Genomic DNA, 23,225 nt, shown 5'->3' with positions numbered 1-23,225 from the left:
TGTATAAAGCATTGTTGGGCATGTAGCCGCATCTCAGAAATAGGATCAAGGGGCAATAATGGATTCAAAAAACTTTTAAGTTTTCCATGCTTTTTTTAAATAAAAAAAATTGTCATGGTAAGTCATGACTAATACTCTCCTTTCCCCTCTAATTAAAACATGACAAATTATTTATTATCATTCACAAATTATCATACATTAGATTATTTATTAATTGCAAAATTGTATGTAGTTACCTACAATAGGTCTTAAAATGATAAAGGTCCAATTACAATCTGCCCACGCAATTTATCAGTAATACATTTTAATAGGTAGCTATACTTAGTTATTTAAATACAAGGAAAACTATATAACAAGTAAATTTATGTAAAGAATACAGACTTGAAATTGTCTTATTTACGTGTCAAGTCAATAAAGTTTCAATATCAAATCTTAATGTGTCGTTCGAGGTCATCTATTGCACATTTTTTTTCTTGCAACCATTATTTAGGGTTCCGTACCTCAAAAGGAAAAACGGAACCCCTATAGGATCACTTTGTTGTCTGTCTGTCTGTCCATATACCAAAAAAATTGTTATGCTAGCTGTTTTGGAGATCCTATCAAACACTTAATTTATTTAAGATCCTCAATCCTCTTTTTCCCACATTATTATGCAGAGTTTTGAAAAGGTGAAGTTCAGGTGACAAACTTTGCAACTCCTAACGTGGACATATGTACATACATACATATAAGACACAAAAAAGAAAAATAAAACCGACTTCAAAAACCACAAGCACTAAAAAGTAAAAATAATTTTTGTTTCTACACGTGTAATGTATGTATGAAGTCGAGCGAGCATAGTAAAAGAAACTAGAAATCAAAGTGTGAAGCTCGCCCGACTTCATACATACACTACACGTGTAGAAACAAAAAATATTTTTTACTTTTTAGTGCTTGTAGTTTTTGAAGTCGGTTTTATTTTTCTTTTGAAAATTTATTATTTCACAATTTTTAGTGGCCCCACTGTACTACAATATGCGATGCACAGTCAAAACCTAACTTACTGTTTACTAAGCTATTACACTCAGTGGCGGCCTTAGGGGGTGAAGGGGGTCTCCAAAGATATTCATCAGATCTTCATAAAAATATGGGACCAACTCTAAAATATACCCTTTCAAACAAAAAACAAAATCGAAATCAGTCCAGGCGTCTTTGAGTAATCGGGGAACATACATATTAAAAAAAAAAAAATTCCAATGAATTGAGAACCTCCTCCTTTATAGGGTTCCGTAGCCGAATGGCAAAAAACGGAACCCTTATAGATTCGTCATGTCTGTCTGTCCGTCCGTATGTCACAGCCACTTTTCTCCGAAACTATAAGAACTATACTGTTGAAACTTGGTAAGTAGATGTATTCTGTGAACCGCATTAAGATTTTCACACAAAAATAGAAAAAAAAAACAATAAATTTTGGGGGTCCCCATACTCAGAACTGAGTATGTAACATACATTTTATACAAAAGTTACATATACATAATATATCAGATACATTACAGCCGGGGGGTCACATAGTCTGTTAACCAAACCAAATCATCATCATCCTCACCCCATCGCCAGCCCACCATAACAGGTCTAAGGCTGAGATCTATAGAGCGAACTCAGAGTTTGCTCAGACTTAAGACACTTTAAAACGAGACAACGTAATACCGCTGGCATAAATCTGCCTCGTTTTAACTGAAACTAAAGTCAAAGTGCACTCTACAGATTTTCAACCTTCAACAGTGTTTCACTAAACTAAATTGGAACATCTAAATCTCGTGCTATCATTTTCGGCAGGGAGCGTTATGAAAAGGATAACAATACATTTAGACCAGCCATTTTAGTTAAGAGATTGTGTGCAACATTATTAGCCACAATATTTATTACTCATGACAGTGCTTCAGCAAAAAGTTCAACAAGAGTGTATCTCCTGAGCATGCGCCGGCGGCGGAGTGCCGCGTGCGGCTCACGAACATGACGGAGGATTTGTATCAGTGTGAGTTATTTTATGCCTCGCCAGATTAGACTTAAGTGCACATTTGTAGTCGCATAACTCGCAAGTAAAAGGTTTGTCACCAGTGTGAGTTGTCATGTGTTGCACTAAACTACTATTTTGTGCACATTTGTAGTCGCATAACTCGCAAGTAAAAGGTTTCTCACCCGTGTGAGTACTCATGTGTCTCACTAAATGACTAGTTTGTGCAAATTTATGATCACATAACTTACAAATGTGAGGTTTTTCACCCGTGTGAGTTCTCATGTGTTGCACTAAACTACTATTTTGTGCACATTTGTAGTCGCATAACTCGCAAGTAAAAGGTTTTTCACCCGTGTGAGTACTCATGTGTCTCACTAAATGACTTGATAGTGCAAATTTATGATCACATAACTTACAAACGTAAGGTTTTTCACCCGTGTGAGTTATTTTATGCCTCGCCAGATTAGACTTAAGTGCACATTTGTAATCGCAAAACTCGCAAGTAAAAGGTTTTTCACCCGTGTGAGTACTCATGTGTCTCACTAAATGACTAGATAGTGCAAATTTATGATCACATAACTTACAAACGTAAGGTTTTTCACCAGTGTGAGTTCTCATGTGTTGCACTAAACTACTATTTTGTGCACATTTGTAGTCGCATAACTCGCAAGTAAAAGGTTTTTCACCCGTGTGAGTACTCATGTGTCTCACTAAATGACTCGATAGTGCAAATTTGTGATCACATAACTTACAAACATAAGGTTTTTCACCCGTGTGAGTTATTTTGTGCCTCGCCAGATAAGACTTAAATGCACATTTGTAATCGCATAACTCGCAAGTAAAAGGTTTTTCACCCGTGTGAGTACTCATGTGTCTCACTAAATGACTTGATAGTGCAAATTTATGATCACATAACTTACAAACGTAAGGTTTTTCACCCGTGTGAGTTATTTTGTGCCTCGCCAGATTAGACTTAAGTGCACATTTGTAATCGCAAAACTCGCAAGTAAAAGGTTTTTCACCCGTGTGAGTTCTCATGTGTCGCACTAGATCTCTACTTTGTGTACATTTGTAGTCGCATAACTCGCAAGTAAATGGTTTGTCACCCGTGTGAGTTTGCATATGTTTCTTTAAACTAAATTTATATATAGCTTTGAATTGGCAATACTTGCAAGTGAACGGTTCTACTTCACTGTGAGTCTTTATGTGTTTAACTAAGAGACTTTTCCGTTTAAACTTATGTCTACATACATCACAAATATACCCATTCGTGTCAGTAAGCAAACTATCTTCACTGTTGTAATTATTTGAACAATAAGTTTTACTTTGTGAAGTTTTCATAGCATTAAGCTCAGTAACTTTCAGTTTGTTAGTAACTGGTTGAATGTCTCCTATCGCATGTCTAGTGGCTTCATTCCGAGTAACTGCCTGACAGTTACAATCTTTAGAGGCCTTTTCAATATGACGCTGACTGTCCCAAGAACTAATACTTGGTCGCATTGTCGCCAGTGATTCACCTTGTATTGGTACACCTTCTTCGGGCTTTCTGAAAATATCATATAATATGACTACACAATCAGTCAATCTATTAATGTCAGTTATATTGTTGGTATCGAATAGTTGGTTGTTTAATCCGACATTGTTAATTTTAAATAGTGGTTTACTCTTCTGGACTGTATCGGCGTCTTCAGCTTGCACTTTGTTTCCGTTATTCGTCGCAAGTCTCGCGGACAGAGGAGCAACTGAAACAAAATATTTGTTTCTTAGCTTATAAAAATTTTCATTGAGCGGAACTTGGAAAGTCCAACTCCCATATAGATGGATATTAATTAAGCATAATGTGCCGGTTCATACATGATGCTGTGACTGCGGCAATAACTATGTAGGAGACATCTGTGAGGGTAGTATGAAATATATGTACATAGGAGATCGGTCATGTGAATATAATAAATCAGGGCATGCCTAACGCTCGTGTTTGATTGACACTCTTCACATGGCGCAGTCGGTAAATAAAAATAAAACGTGGAAAAGTGGTTGAAGTTTAGAAATGGATAGTGTATTATCACCGCCGTCTTCGTTTTGCTTCGATAAGAATGCATCGGACGCCTGGAGCCTCAATGAGAGGTGGACAAAATGGAAGCGAAGTTATGAAATATACAGTAAAGCGTGCGAATTAACCAAGAAGTCAGTAGAAATTCAAGTGAATATTCTGTTGCATGTGGTGGGTGAACAGTGTCGAGATATTTTGGATCGTTTGCCGGACAAATGTACGACTGTTGAACAAGTTTGGAAAACGTTAGATGAGCAATTTCATACAAAAAGGAATGTTACGGTCGAGCGTCACAAGTTTTTTATGCGTCATCAACAAGACAATGAATCCATTGAACAGTACGTTTTTGAGCTAAGAAAGTTAGCTCAAACGTGTGAATTTCGTGATTTACATGATGAACTTATCAAGGATCGATTGGTATGTGGCATTTCTAGTTCGGCAATTCGTGAACGCTTGCTAAGAGAAGATGATTTGTCGTTAAAAAAGGCTATGGATATTTGTCGTGCAGCTATCGCATCTCGAACGAACTCGGAAAAAATCAAACCTGAAAGAGAAGAGACACAATTGTATAACGTTCATCAAGTTAATCGATCGCAGAAAGAGGTTTCGTTTGTGAAGTCGAAGATGACGTCATCAAGAGGGCGAGCTCGGAGCGCGGGACGCGATGTGGCGGCGGCGGAGCCGGAGAGCGTGCGGCGCGCCGCGCGCTGGCGGGCCGGACGGGCGCCGCCGGAGGCGCGCACACCGCATGCGCTTGCGCCGCGGCCGCGCGGGCGTCTCCTAGCGGCGAGCGACTTCAACGTGAACCAGGGGCGTGCGGTCCCGGGTTCGAGTAAAATGTGTAAATATTGTGGAATTGTGCATAAAAAGTTTGAGTGCCCGGCATATGGTCAAAGGTGTGTGCGATGTTCAGGGATGAACCATTTTGCACGCGTTTGTGGCGCAGTTTTTTTTTTTTTATTTTATTTTTTTTTTTTTATTTTTTATTTTTTTTTTAAACGCGTTTGTGGCGTACATTATATCGAGGAATCTGACGAACAGGTAATCTATTCCTTAAATAATAGTAGTGATTGGAATCTTAGCTTAAAAATATGTGGAACTTGGATTAGATTTAAATTAGATACAGGAGCTGATGTAAATGTTTTGCCGTTACATTATTTTGAAAAGTTAAATATAGGCCAGGAGTGTTTATTGCAGACGAAAACAAAGTTGAGTGGTTATTCCGGTGCAAGCATAGACGTCCTGGGAAAAATATTTCTATATGTGAGTTACAAGGACAAAACATATTTGCTCGAATTCAAAGTAGCCAGAGTTCAGTCTGTACCCATACTGGGACGTCATGCTTGTACGGAATTAGACGTAGTTAGGCGTGTCATGTCGGTACAGAGTAATGATAATAGTCCAGGTTTTATAACGAAGTTTGAGGACGTATTTCAAGGTCTTGGATGCTTACCGGGTCAATATAAAATACATTTAAAGGACGATGCTGTCCCTGTCGTACATGCGCCGAGGAAGTTACCGTTTGCTATTAAGGAGGATGTAAAGAAAAAATTAAATGAAATGGAATCGCAGAAGATAATTTCTAAAGTTGAGGGTCCATCTGATTGGGTTAGCAGTATTACGGTAGTTAAAAAACCTAATGGTGACTTGCGTATATGCTTAGATCCCAAGGAGTTAAATCAAGCAATTAAGCGGGAACATTTTAGGTTACCAACCTTGGATGAAATTTTATCAAGGTTATCGGGAGCTAGATATTTTAGTACTTTAGATGCTTCCTCGGGGTTTTGGAATATTGCTTTAGATGACACAAGCAGTTCGTATTGTACGTTTAATACTCCATTTGGGAGGTACAAGTTCTTGAGGATGCCTTTTGGAATTTGTTCAGCATCGGAAGTATTTCATAAAAAAATGATAGAAAACTTTGATGACCTTGAAGGAGTGTGCATGTATATCGATGACTTACTGATATATGGGTGTAATAAAGAGGAGCATGATGAAAGATTGAGGAAAGTGTTGGAAAGGTGTAGAAAAATTAATTTAAAATTAAATAAAAATAAGTGTAGGTTTGGGTTGGAAGAAATAAAGTATTTAGGACATAGGATTACGAAAAATGGGCTGTGTCCCGATGACAGTCATATCACGGCTATTACAAAAATGCCAATCCCTAAGGATAAAAAAGATGTAGAAAGATTTTTGGGTTTAGTTAATTATATAGGTAGTTTTATTCCTAATCTATCGGATAGGGTTCAGCCATTGCGAGAATTATTAAGAAAGGAAATTGAGTGGCACTGGAATGAAAGTCATGATAAATGTTTTCAAGATATTAAGCTATGTCTGTCTAGTCGCCCAGTTTTGCAATATTATGATGGGAATAAACCGATTATAATATCAGTGGACGCGAGTAAGAGTGGGTTAGGTGCATGTTTAATGCAAAACAATTTGCCGGTCTGTTATGCGTCCAAGGCGTTGACTAAGGCTGAACAGAGATATGCACAGATCGAGAAGGAACTGTACGCATGTGTGTTTGCTTGTGAAAAGTTTTATGCATATATTTATGGAAAGACAGATGTAACCATTGAAACCGACCATAAGCCGCTGATAAGCATTATTAAAAAACCAATAACAGACGCTCCTGCGCGTTTGCAAAGGATGTTGTTAAGATTGCAGCGTTATACATTTAAACTCGTGTACAAGCCAGGTAAGCACCTATATATCGCCGATGCACTATCGCGTGCATATGAACCGGCGGCCGCAGCCGAGGCGCTTCATTCGACACAAGACTGTCTGCATGACGAGGTGTGTGCCGTCACTCGCGATGCGGCATCGGCGCTCACGCAATATTTTCAGAATGCGCAGTTTATAGCTTTGCAGAAAGGTACTGAGAATGATAGTGAGTTGCAACAGGTGATGAAGTACATAAATAGGGGTTGGCCGGCGGAAAAGAGTGATGTAGTGGAGTTAGTTAGGCCGTATTGGAATTATAAAGAGAGTTTATCAGTTGCTTATGGATTGATATGGAAAAGTGAAAGGGTAGTGGTACCGAAGGCTTTACGAAAAGAAATGTTAGGTAGACTACACATAGGTCACATGGGATTGGAAAAAACTAAATTGAGGGCTAGAGAGACAATATTTTGGCCAGGGTTAAATAATGATTTAATAAATTTAATAAATAGTTGTGATGTTTGTCTTGCGCATAAAAAATTCAACCAAAAGGAGACATTACAATCTCACGAAATTCCTGATAGTCCGTGGGTGAAAGTTGGCGTTGACTTGTTTCATTTGAAGGGCTTAAATTACCTAATGATAGTTGATTATTACAGTAAGTTTTTTGAAATAGTAGAATTACAGTGTACCGACTCTGTGTTTGTAATTAATTGTTTAAAGAATATTTTTTGTCACCAAGGAATTCCTTCGATTGTGATTTCGGATTCGGGCCCCCAATTTAGCTCAAATTGCTTTAGAAAATTTGCTTTGGAGTGGGAATTTAAGCATATTACTTCTTCACCTCATTACCCGCAGTCGAACGGACAGGTTGAGCGTATGATTCAGACGGTAAAACATATCATGATTAAGACTAAAGAAAATGGCTCGGATTATCGCTTAGCTTTATTAGAATATTTAAATACTCCCTTGTCAACGGAATTACCTTCTCCGGCAGAATTGTTACAGAGTAGGAAATTTAAAAGCATTCTGCCGACATCGAAAAAATTGTTGAAACCAAATGTTCATGAAAATATTAGACAGAAGTTATTAAATAGGCAAAAAGAACAAAAATTTTATTATGATCGTAATGCTAAAGATTTAATAAAATTAGGGAAGGGAGAAAAAGTACGGATCTATGACTTGCGGATCAAAAGGTGGGTACCAGGGACGATAAGCCGCATTCTAGCTAACAGATCTTATGAAGTGACGACTTTAAATGGTAAAAAATTAGTTCGCAATAGACGACACATTATGATAGACTCATCGCAAAGACAAGACACGCCTTGCTATGGATTTGACTATGACGATATAGATTGTAATACAGAGATAGAAAGAGAACCTAGTCAAAGTCAAAGTAATAGTACAGGTATGAATAATTGTAACAACTATGTAACTCGTTCTGGCAGGATAGTGAGGCCTCCGGATAGATGGGGGTTCACGTAGCGTCAGCGCGTCACGCGCGGCTAAGCAAAATAGAAAATTGTTATACTTATACATAAATAAATCTAAATTATTATAACGTGATTTTAAAATGTGTGTAATAGCATAATTGTCTGGTCTTTTTACTTCTTATATCTTTACTGGTTTTTTTTTAAAATAAGAATAATAAATTATCATTTAACAGAACTGATGACATAAAAAATTAATTATTGTGTAATCATTTTTTTATCTTATGAATTATTATTGTTAAAATGAATAGTGAGTGTTTGTTTATTACCTGGACAGGTGGAGTTGTTTTTTAATATAAGAATTTATCATTTAACAGATATTATGACATATAACTAATTATGATTATTGTAAAATTAATTTTTTTTTATCTCATGAATTATTATTGTCAAAATGAATAACGAGTTTGTGTTTATTATAAAAAAGAGGGATGATAATATAAATTTAATAATTTTGTTTTTAAAGGGGGAAGATGTGAGGGTAGTATGAAATATATGTACATAGGAGATCGGTCATGTGAATATAATAAATCAGGGCATGCCTAACGCTCGTGTTTGATTGACACTCTTCACAACATCCGTCGGAACATTCAGATAAAAGTCATTTTGACATCTATGACGAATAGCACTCAGGATAGTTTAAATGCTTACTTACTTTTATATATTTTAGAGTTGTGTACTCAGAACTTGCAACTTACAAAAACAACAACAGTTGCTTGCAACAGTTTTACTTTAACGTGAGTTTTATATTGTTTAACTACAAGCCTTTTTTTAATATTCATTGACACTAGACACACCTTTATAACTGTGCTGAAATTATGGATATAAGTTTTACATACAAAATACTAATTCTACTGTTTTTTTTTTTTGGCGAAGAAACTACCGAGAAGGTTAGCTCAATGAATTATTACGAATATCGTTTGATCATTCGTCAAAATGCTGACAACGATTTGCTGCGGTGTCGTCGATCGCTTCAGCAGTATTGAGTCGACATGTACGTCAAAATAGAAACGGAGCGCTTAACTTCCATTAGGTTGAACCAAGCCGAACTGCCACTGAAGAGTGCAACCCATGCACCAAAATACATGGCCAATAAAGAATCATTCAAATACTTAATTTTTTTTAACCACCGACCCAAACAGCTGTCTGTCTAAAGTCTGTGGCATCATAGCTTCTAAACTAATAAACTGATTTTGATTTAGTTTTTTTTGTTTGAAAGGTGGCTTGATCGAATCGAGAGTATTCTTAGCTATAATCCAAGAAAATCGGTTCAGCCGTTTGAAAGTTATCAGCTCTTTTCTAGTTACTGTAACCTTCACTTGTTGGAGGAGTTACTAATTTTTTATTTACACTTGTATTTTTATTTATCATCCTATGAAAAATTTAACTTAAAATCCAAAATCCGCTCATTTATTGCCTATAAGGTGGAACAAAGTTATTAGGGTCGGCTAGTAAATAATAAGCTATATAAATGAGTGAAATGGTCACTGACCTGCAGTTTGAGGTGAGTGTGCAGACGGGCTGTGTACAGACGGGCTCGAGGCCTGGCTCAGAGGAATGGCCTGCCTGTAAGATATATTGGAATGTATCTACAGTGTACTGGGGACCCACTCGCTAGCATGCAGCTGTGCTGTACAGAGCAGGTACTCATAGAGTAGGAAAATTGAATTACGATATTGTACAAGTGTACACTCCGAAATATGTTGTATTGTGAAATAGTAATGGTAGGTATACTGACTTGTTCTCAGTGAAGCGTGGAGAGTGTGAGGAGCTCACGGCTGTATGAGGCTTGCATACTTGAGACGTGCTACAGTCAGCATAACCGTCACTGTTCTGCTGAAAACAAAACAAAGGCATTACATTTTTGTCCTTTGAGTGTGAGCGTCCGACTGAACACATTATCATATGAATACAAATTGATGCAAGTGTTCCATAGTGAAGACTCACCTGGTCATGCATGTGCATATGTTGCATGTACGCATGTTCACTGACAAACTCCTCAGAACATAAAGTACATTGGAAGGCAGCACTTTCGCACTTTAACAAATCCGGTATTTCAGCCACTTGTTCTGCAAATACTGGGTTCTCCAGAGCTTTGCAAATAACATCATCCAGCAGCTTTGTTTCCAACATTATGCTATTGTCAGAGAAGCACTCCTCGTTACATGCAACCAACTCATCATTGACATTGTCTGCAGTATTGTCATCTTCCTCTGCCACTTCCATGTCTTCATCAACCGGCGAGTCAAAACTATCTTCATTCTTCACAACCGCACTATAGCCGATTGGCTCTGATTCTGTCTGTTTGTCTGTGGAGTCCAGTATGTATAAGTCACAGTGGTCAGGTCCTAGAGTTTTCATCACAAAATTACTCTTTAGTTGGTTCTTTGTGCCGTTTATCCCTTTGATATGTCGCCGTGTTATCTGTTGGTAAACAATTTGATGTTTGAATGAACACATCATTATTAACATTATAATAAAAAGCAAGTATTACAGCTAAGGTGCAATCTATTAAGTTTATATGAAGTAGTGCTTTAAGTACTCACTAATTCATGTTTTTCAACTAAGTCCATCATCAGTGCACGGGCTCTCAAGCTCTTGTCTCTGAATCTACTAAAGTTTATTAGTCTCTGAGCACATTGTACACAAAGTGTTCGTTTCAGGTTTCCTTGATCATACAACTGAAACAAAATACTATTATAATTAAAATATTCAATCATTCCTGAAATAATACAATCACTATGGATCATAAATCAACAACTTACTGGATATCCTGTTAACCTTTCATATGCTTCTTCCAATTTGTGTTTACTCATTAGATACAGCTTGCTGTCAGTGTCTAGGCATATCATGCAAACCTGGAAACATATTTAACAGTTTAAAATTATTTCTACTTCTAATTCACAATATATAACATTAGGTACATTATGAAGAAGTAACTACCTGCACTGTTGAAGGAACAGCACCAGTAGCAATATGCCTTAAGCCACTTTCTGTTTCATACATTTCATCATCAAGAAAATGCTGGGAGCAGACCACAGCAGAGTCTGGTAGCTGACTGTCTTGTTTGCCGAGGGCTCTGAGCCAAGCAGCACGCAGACGCACATCACTGGGGAGACTGGAAATTACCATTTATGTTATACTAGCAGTAGCCAGCCTCGTGAACCTTCCTCAACTAATGTTTAAGCAAATTAAACCAGCATTTAGAATGCTGGTTTAACCTTCTTAACTTTTAAAGACTTTTGATATTGTAGGAGGAAACCATATCATAAGTATAATACTTTAAATTTAAGATTTGCAAATGAGAACTTTTATTCTTTTTTCTTTTATAAATTTTTGGTACTACGTAGGTAGATAAATAATTGAAAAAAAACTAAAAAACGCTCGCCATGATCGTTTCAAGAGCAAGCTATTGCAATCATTTTAGGGCAAGAAAACTCAAGAGCAAAATATGTGATGTGTCACCACCAAATAGTTTTGGAAAGTTTGTAGTTTCTTACATGGTTTATTTACTCACGAACTTGCCTCAAATACTGGCTTAAACAGAGATGTTTCAAGAGTCATTACTCATTACTATCAAAATTAACACCCAATATAATATTATACTATATTCATTGTAGTAATGCACAGGGCTGCAATTGCTTGTATACTAAGGAATATTATTGTAAATTGGACAATTAAAAAGAGCAACCGCCGAGTTTCTTGCTGGTTCTACTCGGTAGGAATGGCATTCCAAACCAGTGGTTAACTATTTTGACGATTCAAAAGCACTTGTAAAAGTTTATTTGAATAAAAATCTATTCTATTCTATTAAGACAAAGCGGATAATGGAGAGATATATCGATATCTGGCTTAGCTTTAGAACTAGCACAACAAATAGTAGATTATTAGATGTAATACGTTTGTATGGAGACACGCGTAAGTATCACCTTAACTACGGCTACAGCTAGGATGTGAGAGTAAACTCAAATATTGAATAAACTCACGCGTGAAAACTGATCCCCTTCGACTCAGATGTTGACACATTGGTGGGAGTATTTGTGCATAATGGCACACAACAACGCATTTTCAATGATTTGTAGTTTCTCCGACCTTTGCAGTGGCCAATGAAAGTGGCTAACAAACTACGATGTACATTTCACATTACGCTATTCACCAGAAAATTACTCAGCAATCGCGAATCAAAAAATTTTGGAAAATAAAAAAATATTGGAAAAAACAAGGAAAAAATTCTGTAATTTTTTTTCAAAACATTTGTGTCAAAAAAATTTTTAAAGTTATTTTACGGCTCTGGGTTCCTCTTAGCTCTTTGAGCTCTGTCAAAAATAAATTCTTATTCATGGTCAAAGCATCAATACAATCAAATCATACAAAGCCAAAGACCTTACACTTACTAACGTTAGAAGTTTAAGGTCTTTGTACAAAGCATGGTCAAAGTGGGTCAAAGCTAGGTCAATGGGTCAAAGATTATGCATCGGTTTTGCGGCTCTTGGTTATAGCCCTTTTGACAAAATATGTGTATACCATAGAGTAGCATTATATTAGGGTAATAATATGTACCCATTATGTAATGTATACTTAGTGATACTTAGATCAGTCACTGCACTACCACAGAGCACTACGTTATTGACTAACACAGATTAATAATTAAGTTGACAACACCACAGGTACTGTGGGAATGGGTAACTTTAGAAACTTGTCAAACACTGATCGCCGGCCGACGATGAACTGAATGTATGAAATAATGTTATCATTATCTATCAAAAAAACGAATCACCTGCAAAAATTAGTTTTAAATAAGATAATAAAAATTGACACTCATTAAACCTTGAGCAGCGTCAACGTCAATCTTGAAAATAGGACATTTTAACGCCAATGTAAACGGCAACCGTTAACCGTTACTGTAATCACTCAGTTCAACGCGTTGTTCACCGGCAGAAACTATGACGTTGTATAAAGCATTGTTGGGCATGTAGCCGCATCTCAGAAATAGGATCAAGGGACAATAATGGATTTAAACCACTTTTAAGTTTTTAATGTTATTGTTACAAAAATGTCTCATAAATAAGCCAAAAGGTTCTTTTTTTTTATTTAAATAAACTGTTTATTACTTTTTACAAAAAACTTAAAGCTAGCCTTATCTAATTACTATATAAATCATGCCCGCGTGGAATGGTGCCAAGAATACTGGCTGCATTTCCGCGTTGGACAGCCAGGCTGATCCGTTGCGCAAAAAATGAGCCAGCCCTTCTGTCACCCGATGAGGCTATTAAACGCGGTGAAATGTCTCGTAAAATTTTTTTTGCACTAAGACTCCATGGCCCCAGGGTCTCCACGGCAAACGGAACAAAAATGTAACTCTCAATAAGAGAGGCATACTTGCGCCGCTTGCCGTTTTCAGCCATTTCTGCTGCGGCTCCCGGTCTTGATACTGTCTCCCTGATATGACACGGGGCCAATGTGTCAACGCACGTTGCGTCCCACATTAGCGCCCGTCCCCTTTCCCAGGGAACCAGCGTCAATCCATCCGGTCTCTTGCCATCATCTCGACTAATCCCTGCCGGCTCAATGAGCGCAGGAACGTCTATGGTGGCAAGAGCCCTTTTGATCGTGTCGTTAAGAGAGCCATGCCTAAATAGCCTTTAAATTAAGCCTTTTAATTTATTTTAAATAAAGGTTTTAATAGTACTAAACGTAATATAAATAGGTGACATTTTTATTTTTTGTATTATAAGTGCTAATTTTACAGTAGCTAGGAAGGTACGTATGTATAAGCAATCGGTATTTCCTTACACACAGTAGATTTTTAGCAGAGTTTGAGCCCCATCTCACAAAATTGAGTGTCCATAAAAATAAATGAAATGGTCAATTTTAATTAATGCTGATATCCTTACATTAAACTGAGTCGCTACTCAGATTCATGTAAGGACACGTGTAAATTAAAAAATAACACCCCCTACAAGTTAAGTTTACAGTAACTAGAAAAGAGCTGATAACTTTCAAACGGTTAAACCGATTTTCTTGGATTATAGCTAAGAACACTCTCGATCAAGCCACCTTTCAAACAAAAAAAAACTTGTAGCGAAGCAAACCGAAGTACCCGCACCGACGAGATATGATGGAAAATTCCAGCCACGCAGCGAATGCATGATCCGTCGACGCCACCGCGCCGCCCTCCCGCCGACCGACACCCGCGGGCGGGTATATAACGCCCGCGGCCGCCGACTGCAGCCAGTCGTTCTGTGGACACTGTGTCGGCTCGCGGGAACTCGGGCAGACGCAACCACAGGATAGACGCTGGAGGTGTTGGAGTACGCGGCAACCCGTTGCCCCGTAACCAGCTCCGCCGTCTCTCCCCTCGCGCGCGCGACACCCACCCTCGGTCGTCCGTTGATTAGAGTCCCGCGACACGTTAGAGCTCCGCACCGCTAGAAGGGTGGTAGGTTCCGTACTGTAGCATTTCGGATCGCCGCGCCGATATACCCGCGTGGTCGATAACTAGTGTAGATAAAACTAGCCTGTATCAAGATAGGTTAAGGTTGTAAATAAATAAGCACGTTAGATAGTAATCCGGGTTTTATTCCTCGAAACCCCCGTTCCCCGAAACCTCGATAGGATAAATCCTAATCGATGTACGTGGCGGAGTAGCCGACGAACCATCGACTGCTTCACCACGTTACAAACTAAATTAAAATCGGTTCATTAGTTTGGGAGCTACGATGCCACAGACAGATACACAGAACACACGTCAAACTTATAACACCCCTCTTTTTGGTTCGGGGCGAATTCAGATTGGTTGCGAATCGGAGCGCATTTCTTATATCATACATCAATTATTACAATTTATGTTACTTTAAAGAACACAAGAACAAAGCGTCTTCCAATAAAAACTAACTGTAAACTAAGATAAGCCAATGGACTGACTCTTAAATATAATCATTACTTATTAACTTTACTCGTAGGCTAAATTTTAATGTTAGTAAAGTACTGCTGTCAACACTTTATGATAAAAAAAAAATTATTACAACAAATGATGTGATGAAGTTATTGTGGTATCACACTAATATCGTAAAGGCGAAAGTTTTTGTGTATGTATGTGTGTATGTGTGTGTGTATGTTTGTTACTCTTTCACGCAAAAAAATACTGAACGGATTTGGCTGAAAATTTGAAATGGAGATGATAATATCCTGGATTAGCACATGGGCTACTTTTTATCCCGGAAAATCAAAGAGTTCCCACGGGATTTCGAAAAACCTAAATCCACGCGGGCGAAGTCGCGGGCATCGGCTAGTCTATCAATAATCTGATTGGCCCGCGGAGCATGTCTCCACTCCGCTCCTCTTCAGTTCGACACCCGGGCGTTCACCAGTGTGAGATCCCATGTGAGTTACCAACTGATATTTGTAAGCAAATTTAATCTCGCATAAATCACAGCTAAAAGGCTTTTCACCAGAGTGAGTCCTTCTCACGTGGCTCACTAAATTACGTTTGTCCACACATTTGAATTTGCATAGCTCGCAGCTATAAGGTTTTTCACCCGTGTGAGTTCTCAAGTGCCTTATTAAATCACAGTTTCTTGCAAATTTATATTCACACAAATTACACGTGTAGGGTTTTTCACCCGTGTGAGTTCTCATGTGGAACACAAAATTACTACTGGATGCACATTTGTAGTCGCATAGCTCGCAAGCGAAACATTTTCCACGCGTGTGAGTTCTCATGTGCCTCACTAAAGTGCGTTCGTCCGCACATTTGTATTTGCACAGTTCGCAACTAACAGGCTTATCACGCGTGTGGGTTCTCATGTGGCTCAATAAATTACTATTTTGCGCACATTTGTACTCGCATACATTACAAGCGTAAGGTTTCTCACCCGTGTGAGTTCTCATGTGCGCCACCAGATGATTACTTCGCGCGCATATATAGTTGCACATTTTACATGTATACGACCTCGAAGCGCTGTGAGTCTTCATGTGATGCACTAAATTACTATTAGACGCACATTTATATTCGCATAGAGTGCAACTAACAGACTTATCACCTGTGTGAGTTCTTCTCATGTGGTTCACTAAATTGCGTTTATCGGAAAATTTGTATTCGCATAGCTCACAATTGAAAGGCTTTTCACCTGTGTGGGATTTCATATGCCTTATCAAATCATAATTTCTTGCAAATTTATATTCACACAACTTACACGTGTAGGGTTTTTCACCCGTGTGAGTTCTCATGTGTAGCACGAAATTACTATTGAATGCGCACTGGTAGTCGCATAGCTTGCAAGTAAATAGTTTTTCACCCGTGTGAGTTCGCATGTGAGTAGTTAAACTATATTTATATTTAGTTTTGAATGGGCAAATGTTGCAAGCGAATGGTTTTATATCAGTGTGAGTCTTTATGTGTTTGACTAATAGACTTTTCCGATCATACGTATTTCTACATACATCACAAGTATACCAATTTTTCTCAATTGGTAAACTACCTTCACTGTAGTAATTCTTGTGTAGTTCCGCATTGTTGATTTTAAATAGTTTACTCTTCTGGACTGTATCGGCGTCTTCAGCTTGCACTTTGTTTCCGTTATTCGTCGCAAGTCTCGCGGACAGAGGAGCGACTGAAACAAAATATTTATTTTTAACAAACTTCAAACAAGATAAAGTTTAAAACTAAAACCCAAGTGCGATGACTGATGAATGAGGGTGTCAATTGATTTACTGTAAAGGTCTGGGTGACATGGCTATATTTTAGACGAAAAAAATTGACCTAACACGGATGTTACATTAAAAAAGGTGGAGGTCTCCAAATTTTTTTTTTTTTTTTTTGCTATAGTATTGAGTGGGATGTCAAATGAACGAGGAGAAAATTCTGAGCTCATGTATATAAATGAACAACAACATTAAAATATACCAAGTGACAGAATAACAATTTTACTCAATTTTTAATTAACAATCATGATTAATACTCATGACTAATTGTGAAATTTGTATAATTTCTTTTAAGAATAAATTCTTTAACCACAATACTCCCCTTTCCCCTCCAATTAAGCGTCAAGCTAGTGCCAGGAGTGGGTACGACAATAGTGCAACGGGTGGGGTTTGAACCGGCGACCTTTCGGAATTCAGTCCGCTCCTCAACCGTTGAGCTATTGAGGCTCTATTACTTATTAGTTTATTAAGACGATTGCAGTCGGATTTTACTTTTCAACTTTATCTTGTTAGTGTTCGTGATTATTGAAGTCGATTTTTATTTTATTACTAGCTGACGCCCGTGCTAATCCAGGATATTATCCATCTCCGTTCCGAATTTCAGCCAAATCCGTCCAGTGGTTTTTGCGTGAAGGAGTAACAAACATACACACACACACACACATACATACACACATACACAAACTTTCGGCTTTATAATATTAGTGTGATGTCACTGACCTGCAGTTTGAGGCGAGTGTGCGGACGGACTCGGGGCCTGGCTCAGCGGAATGGTCTGCCTGTAAGATATATCGGAATGCATCTACAGTGTGCTGGGGAGCCGCTCGCTAGCATGAAGCTGTGCTGTACAGAGCAGGCAGAGAAAGAAATGGTATTGATATATGTATTAAAAAACCGGCCAAGTGCGAGTCGGACTCGCGCACCGAGGGTTCCATACTCAGGTATTTTTCCGACATTTTGCTTGATAAATCAAAAACTATTACGCATAAAAATAAATAAAAATCTGTTTTAGAATGTACAGGTAAAGCCCTTTCATATGATACCCCACTTTGTATAGTTATCTTAATTTTTAAAAAAATATTCAGTGATGTAACCACAAATTCACGGTTTTCGGAGTTTTTCCTTTATTTGTGCTATAAGATCTACCTGCCTACCAAACATGATTCTAGGTCAACGGGAAGTACCCTATAGGTTTTCTTGACACGACCGATGGATGGATGGACGGACAGACAGACTGACAACAAAGTGTTCCTATAAGGGTTCCGTTTTTCCTTTTGAGGTAGGATTTAGGAACTCTAAAAAGGGCAGATGTCTGAACGAGCGAACAGTCCTATCCGCATAGTATAAGGATATTAGTACAAGATATATACTTTGAAAAATAGTGTACTGTGAAATAGTATTGGTATATGTACTGACTTGTTCTCAGTGAGGTGTGGAGAGTGTGAGGAGCTCACGGCTGTATGAGGCTTGCATACTTGAGACGTGCCACAGTCAGCATCTCCACAAACTTTCTGCCAAATACAAAACAAAGCATTACATTTCTGTCCTTCATATTCATATTCATTTATTAATTGCATGATTGTAAGTACAAAAAAGATGTAACATACATTATTAAGTAGGTACATATCACAATCTGCCATAAAATGGCGTGCGAAATTTGCTAGCTTGATCTACATTTTCGATGAGTACATAAAATATTTACTCTTTATCAAAAAGTATTAAAGTTTAATCCATACTAATATTATAAATGCGAAAGTGCGTCTGTCTGTCTGCTACCTTTTCACGGCCCCACAGTTTAACCGATTCTGACGAAATTCGGTACAGGGTCAGCTTATATCCTGGGGACGGACATAGGCTACTTTTTATCCCGGAAAATCACAGAGTTCCCACAAGATTCGCAAAAACCCATCCGCTTAACTGATTTGTATGAAATTTGATACCGAGGTAGCTTGCGTCCCTTTAATTGACATAGGCATTTTATCCCGGAAAATCAAACAGTTCCCACGGGATCTTTAGAAACCTAACTCCAAGCGGATGAAGTCGCAGGCATCCTCTAGTGCATTATAATTCAAGTAATCATTCAGATGAGTTCAATAGAAAATTCAATATACATATAAATTAGCAAAAAGAAGTTACAATCATATTCAAATGAAATTAAACATTAATAGGGAGGTACTTCTGGAATCACAATTATAAAATAAATAAATGTCAAAATATTACAAGTCAAAAAATTGAAATATAGAAATGTCAAATGGTATCAGCAAATAAATAAATTGAATTGAATTGTATTTAAGCAATTTTGCATTTCGTATGTAGGTGCATTACACATGAGACCCTGTAAGGGTGTGACAAAAAATATGTTCAAGGCTTCCGACTGACACTATCAGATGAACACAAATCAATGGAAGGAACCCTCGTAGCTTTAATTTTAAGTAACGTAATTAGTTATCACCACTATATTGCACAAGTTTAACAATTTCGACCATCAAAAGGAGTACAATTGTATCTAATTTGAATAAATGATTTTGACTTTAACTTTGAAGAGCTTCACAGTGAAGGCTCACCTGGTCATGCATGCGCATATGTTGCATGTACGCATGTTCACTGACAAACTCCTCGGAACAAGGAGAGTATAGGAAGGCAGTAGTTTCATACTTTAACGGATCTGGCATTTCAGCCAATTGTTTCGCTTCCATTATTATCTCACTTTCGGATAAGAATTCCTCATTGACATTGTCTGCAGTATTGTCATCTTCCTCTGCCACTTCCATGTCTTCATCAACCGGCGAGTCATAACTTTCTTCATTTTTCACCACACTAATATATTGGATTGGCTCTGATTCTGTCTGTTTGTCTGTGGAGTCCAGTATGTACAAGTCGCAGTGGTCAGGTCCTAGCATTGTCACCACAAGATCACTGTTTAGTTGGTTCTTTGTGAGGTTTATCATCTTTATATGTTGTCTTGTTATCTGTTGGGAGACAAGTTGATTATTGAATGAATGAATACAATATCATCATTAACATTATAAAGAAAAGCGAGTTTTAAAGCAAAGGTGAAAACTATTATGATAGAGATGATACTTTACAAAAAAAGAATACTAGCCATGCTAAAGATGACTAATACTCCCCTTTTCCCCTCCAATTAAGCGTAAAGCTTGTGCCAGGAGTGGGTACGACAACAGTGCAACGGGTGGGGTTTGAACCGCCGACCTTTCGGAACTCAGTCCACTCCTCAACCATTGGAACTCAGTCCACTCCTCAACCATTGAGCTATCGAGGCCCCGTGTTATTATGTTTATATTAAGTCAGTTTTAACTACTCACAAATTCATGTTTTTCAACTAAGTCCATCATCAGTGCACGGGCTCTCAAGCTCTTGTCTCTGAATCTACTAAAGTTTAACAGTCTCTGAGCACATTGTAAACAAAGTGTTTGTTTTAGGTTTCCTTGATCATACAACTGAAACAACATATTTGCTTATTTATTTAATTAAAGACTTAATGAAAAGTGAACATTTTACACCAAGCTTTGTAGACCAAAGCACTAGATAATAAAACCAGCCAAGTGTGAATCAGACTCGCGCACCGAGGGTTCCGTACTCGGGTATTTTTTCCAACATTTTGCACGATAAATCAAAAACTATTATGCATAAAAATAAATAAAAATCTGCTTTAGAATGTACAGGTAAAGCCCTTTCATATGATACCCCACTTGGTATAGTTATCTCACTTTGAAAATTGAAACACATTTTAATTTTTTTTTTAATGATGTAACCACAAATTCGCGGTTATTAGATTTATTCCTGTACTTGTGCTATAAGACCTACCTGCATGCATGATTCTAGGTCAACGGGAAGTACCCTATAAGCTTTCTTGACAGACACAATGGACGGACGGACGGACGGACGGACGTTTTTCCCTTTGAGGTATAGAACCCTAAAAACTGAGACTGGTTTGTGCAGCCCAAATAGACTGTAGTCTGTGCTAAGACTGACAAAAATCATCGGCCTTAAAAGAATAATTTATTTGATTTTTAACCCCCGACCCAAAAAGAGGGGTGTTATAAGTTTGACGTGTGTATCTATGTGTCTGTGGCATTGTAGCACCTAAACGAATGAACCGATTTTAATTTAGTTTTTTTTGTTTGAAAGGTGGCTTGATCGAGTGTTCTTAGCTATAATCCAAGAAAATCGGTTCAGCCGTTTGAAAGTTATCAGCTTTTTTCTAGTTACTGTAACCTTCACTTGTCGGGGGTGTTATAAATTTTTAATTTACACTTGTATTATTGATTTATTTAAATATGCAAAGGTTATATAATTAAAATCTTCAAATATTCCTGAAATAACTTTGCTACACATGTCTCTAACCTGTGTATATTAACAACTATGGATCATAAATCAACAACTTACTGGATATCCTGTTAACCTTTCATATGCTTCTTCCAATTTGTGTTTACTCATTGGATACAGCTTGCTGTCAGTGTCTAGGCATATCATGCAAACCTGGAAACATATTTAGCAGTTTACAATTATTTCTACTTTTGATTCACAATATATAACATTAGGTACATTATGAAGAAGTAACTACCTGCACTGTTGAAGGAACAGCACCAGCAGCAATCTGCCTTAAGCCACTTTCTGTTTCATAAATTTCATCATCAAGAAAATGCTGGGAGCAGACCACAGCAGAGTCTGGTAGCTGACTGTGTTGTTTGCCGAGGGCTCTGAGCCAAGCAGCGCGCAGACACACATCACTGGGGAGACTGGAAATTACCATTTATGTTATACTAGCTGATGCTCGCGACTTCGTTCGCGTGGATGCAGGTTTTTTAAAATTCCCGCGGGAACTCTTTGATTTTCCGGGATAAAAAGTAGCCTATGTGCTAATCCAGGGTATAATGTATCTCCATTCTAAATTTCAGCCCAATCCGTCCAGTAGTTTTTGCGTGAAGGAGTAACAAACATACACACACACACACACATACAAACTTTCTCCTTTATAGTATTAGTGTGACTAGCAGTAGCCAGTGTCATAAACCTTCTGCAACTCATGTTCTCAATGCTGGTTTAACCTTCCAAACTTTCAAGAGAGCAAAAATAAGTATAACTTAAGATTTAAGCTATACAAATGAGAACTTTTCCCCAGGACAATGTCGCCCAACATAATATGTCAACAGTTGAAATTACTATTACAGTGGACCCCCGGTAATCCGACAAATGTTTTGCAGGGCAGTGTCGGACTATCGAATTTGTCGGATTATAGAGTACTGCCTCAGACCCCCTATAGTCCGGCGATTTTTATTAAAGAGTACCTTGTAATCCGACTAATTAAAGATCCAACGATAATATTCTATATGTCAAAAGTAAACCACATCACATCACACTAATATTATAAAGGGGAAAGTTTGTGTGTAAATTTGTTACTCCTTCACGCAAAAACTACTGAACGGATTGGGCTGAAATTTAGAATGGAGATAGATTTTACCCTGGATTAGCACATAGGCTACTTTTTATCCCAGAAAATTAAAGTGTTCCCACGGGATTTTTATAAAACTACATCCACGCGAAGTCGCGGGCATCAGCTAGTTCAATAATAAAATAAACTTGTCGGATTACAGGGGGTACCGGATTACCGGGGGTCCACTCTTCCACTGTATAAGTTTCCCAGACATTGCTTTTGCAACGTTATCTTTATAGTTTCTTAAATGGTTTATTTACGTACGAAGTTGCCGCACAAATTGTTTTAATTAAAGATATTTCAAGGGTAATTGCTTTCAAAATTAATAATATAATGTGTTCAGTTACCTTAACGGTACCTAAGGCTACAGTTATGCATCGGATGTAGTTACGGCATAACTGAAATCAAATACAGAATAAACTCACCCGTGAAAACTAATCCCCTTCGAATCTGATGTGGACACATTGGTGGAAGTGTTTTCGCAGTAAGGTACACAACAACGCATTTTTAATGATTTTTATTGTCTCCGACCAAAACCTTTAGTTTGCAATAGCACTGTCCAATAAAATAAAAGTGGCTATTGATATCCAAACGAAACAGAAAATTACTACGCAATCAAAATAGACAATTTAGTAAGTAGAAGCAAATTAAAGAATAGAATACCTAGTTGGAAAATTCATTGAAAATCAAGGAAAGTTTTTTTTTTTTTTCTTTACACTTTTGGCTTTACAAAGATTAGCCAATGACCAATGTCAAGTTTGTAGGAAAGTTATTATAGGTATAGGTACTTTTCTCCCTCAGACAATTTTTTTCTTATCATTTTTTAAACAGGTTTTACGGCTCTGAGTTCTAGCACTTTGAAATTTTCTTGTC

General features: G+C 37.7%; 2 protein-coding genes across 2 annotated transcripts; both read right to left on the bottom strand.

The window, feature by feature from the left end:
* Window positions 1-1,668: 1,668 nt before the first annotated feature.
* LOC123879602 (zinc finger protein 271-like) lies at window positions 1,669-12,441 on the bottom strand. Its single transcript, XM_045927392.1, has 8 exons — window positions 12,181-12,441; window positions 11,138-11,312; window positions 10,960-11,052; window positions 10,741-10,875; window positions 10,142-10,618; window positions 9,933-10,030; window positions 9,687-9,760; window positions 1,669-3,738 (listed from the first exon to the last, which is right to left on the bottom strand). Exons 1-8 carry the CDS (start codon window positions 12,258-12,260, stop codon window positions 1,985-1,987), a joined length of 2,886 nt encoding a protein of 961 aa, XP_045783348.1. The 5' UTR covers window positions 12,261-12,441; the 3' UTR covers window positions 1,669-1,984.
* Window positions 12,442-15,387: 2,946 nt separating this feature from the next.
* LOC123879611 (zinc finger protein 271-like) lies at window positions 15,388-23,003 on the bottom strand. The gene is made up of 8 exons (XM_045927403.1): window positions 22,778-23,003; window positions 21,483-21,657; window positions 21,305-21,397; window positions 20,221-20,355; window positions 19,462-19,866; window positions 18,314-18,408; window positions 17,618-17,676; window positions 15,388-16,806 (listed from the first exon to the last, which is right to left on the bottom strand). Exons 1-8 carry the CDS (start codon window positions 22,855-22,857, stop codon window positions 15,491-15,493), a joined length of 2,358 nt encoding a protein of 785 aa, XP_045783359.1. The 5' UTR covers window positions 22,858-23,003; the 3' UTR covers window positions 15,388-15,490.
* Between the last annotated feature and the right edge of the window lie 222 nt (window positions 23,004-23,225).

Source organism: Maniola jurtina, chromosome 28 (assembly GCF_905333055.1).
Source record: "Maniola jurtina chromosome 28, ilManJurt1.1, whole genome shotgun sequence".
NCBI lineage: Eukaryota > Metazoa > Arthropoda > Insecta > Lepidoptera > Nymphalidae > Maniola > Maniola jurtina.
The sequence above is the reverse complement of the archived record's forward strand: the minus strand, read 5'-3'. Positions and strand labels throughout refer to the sequence as shown.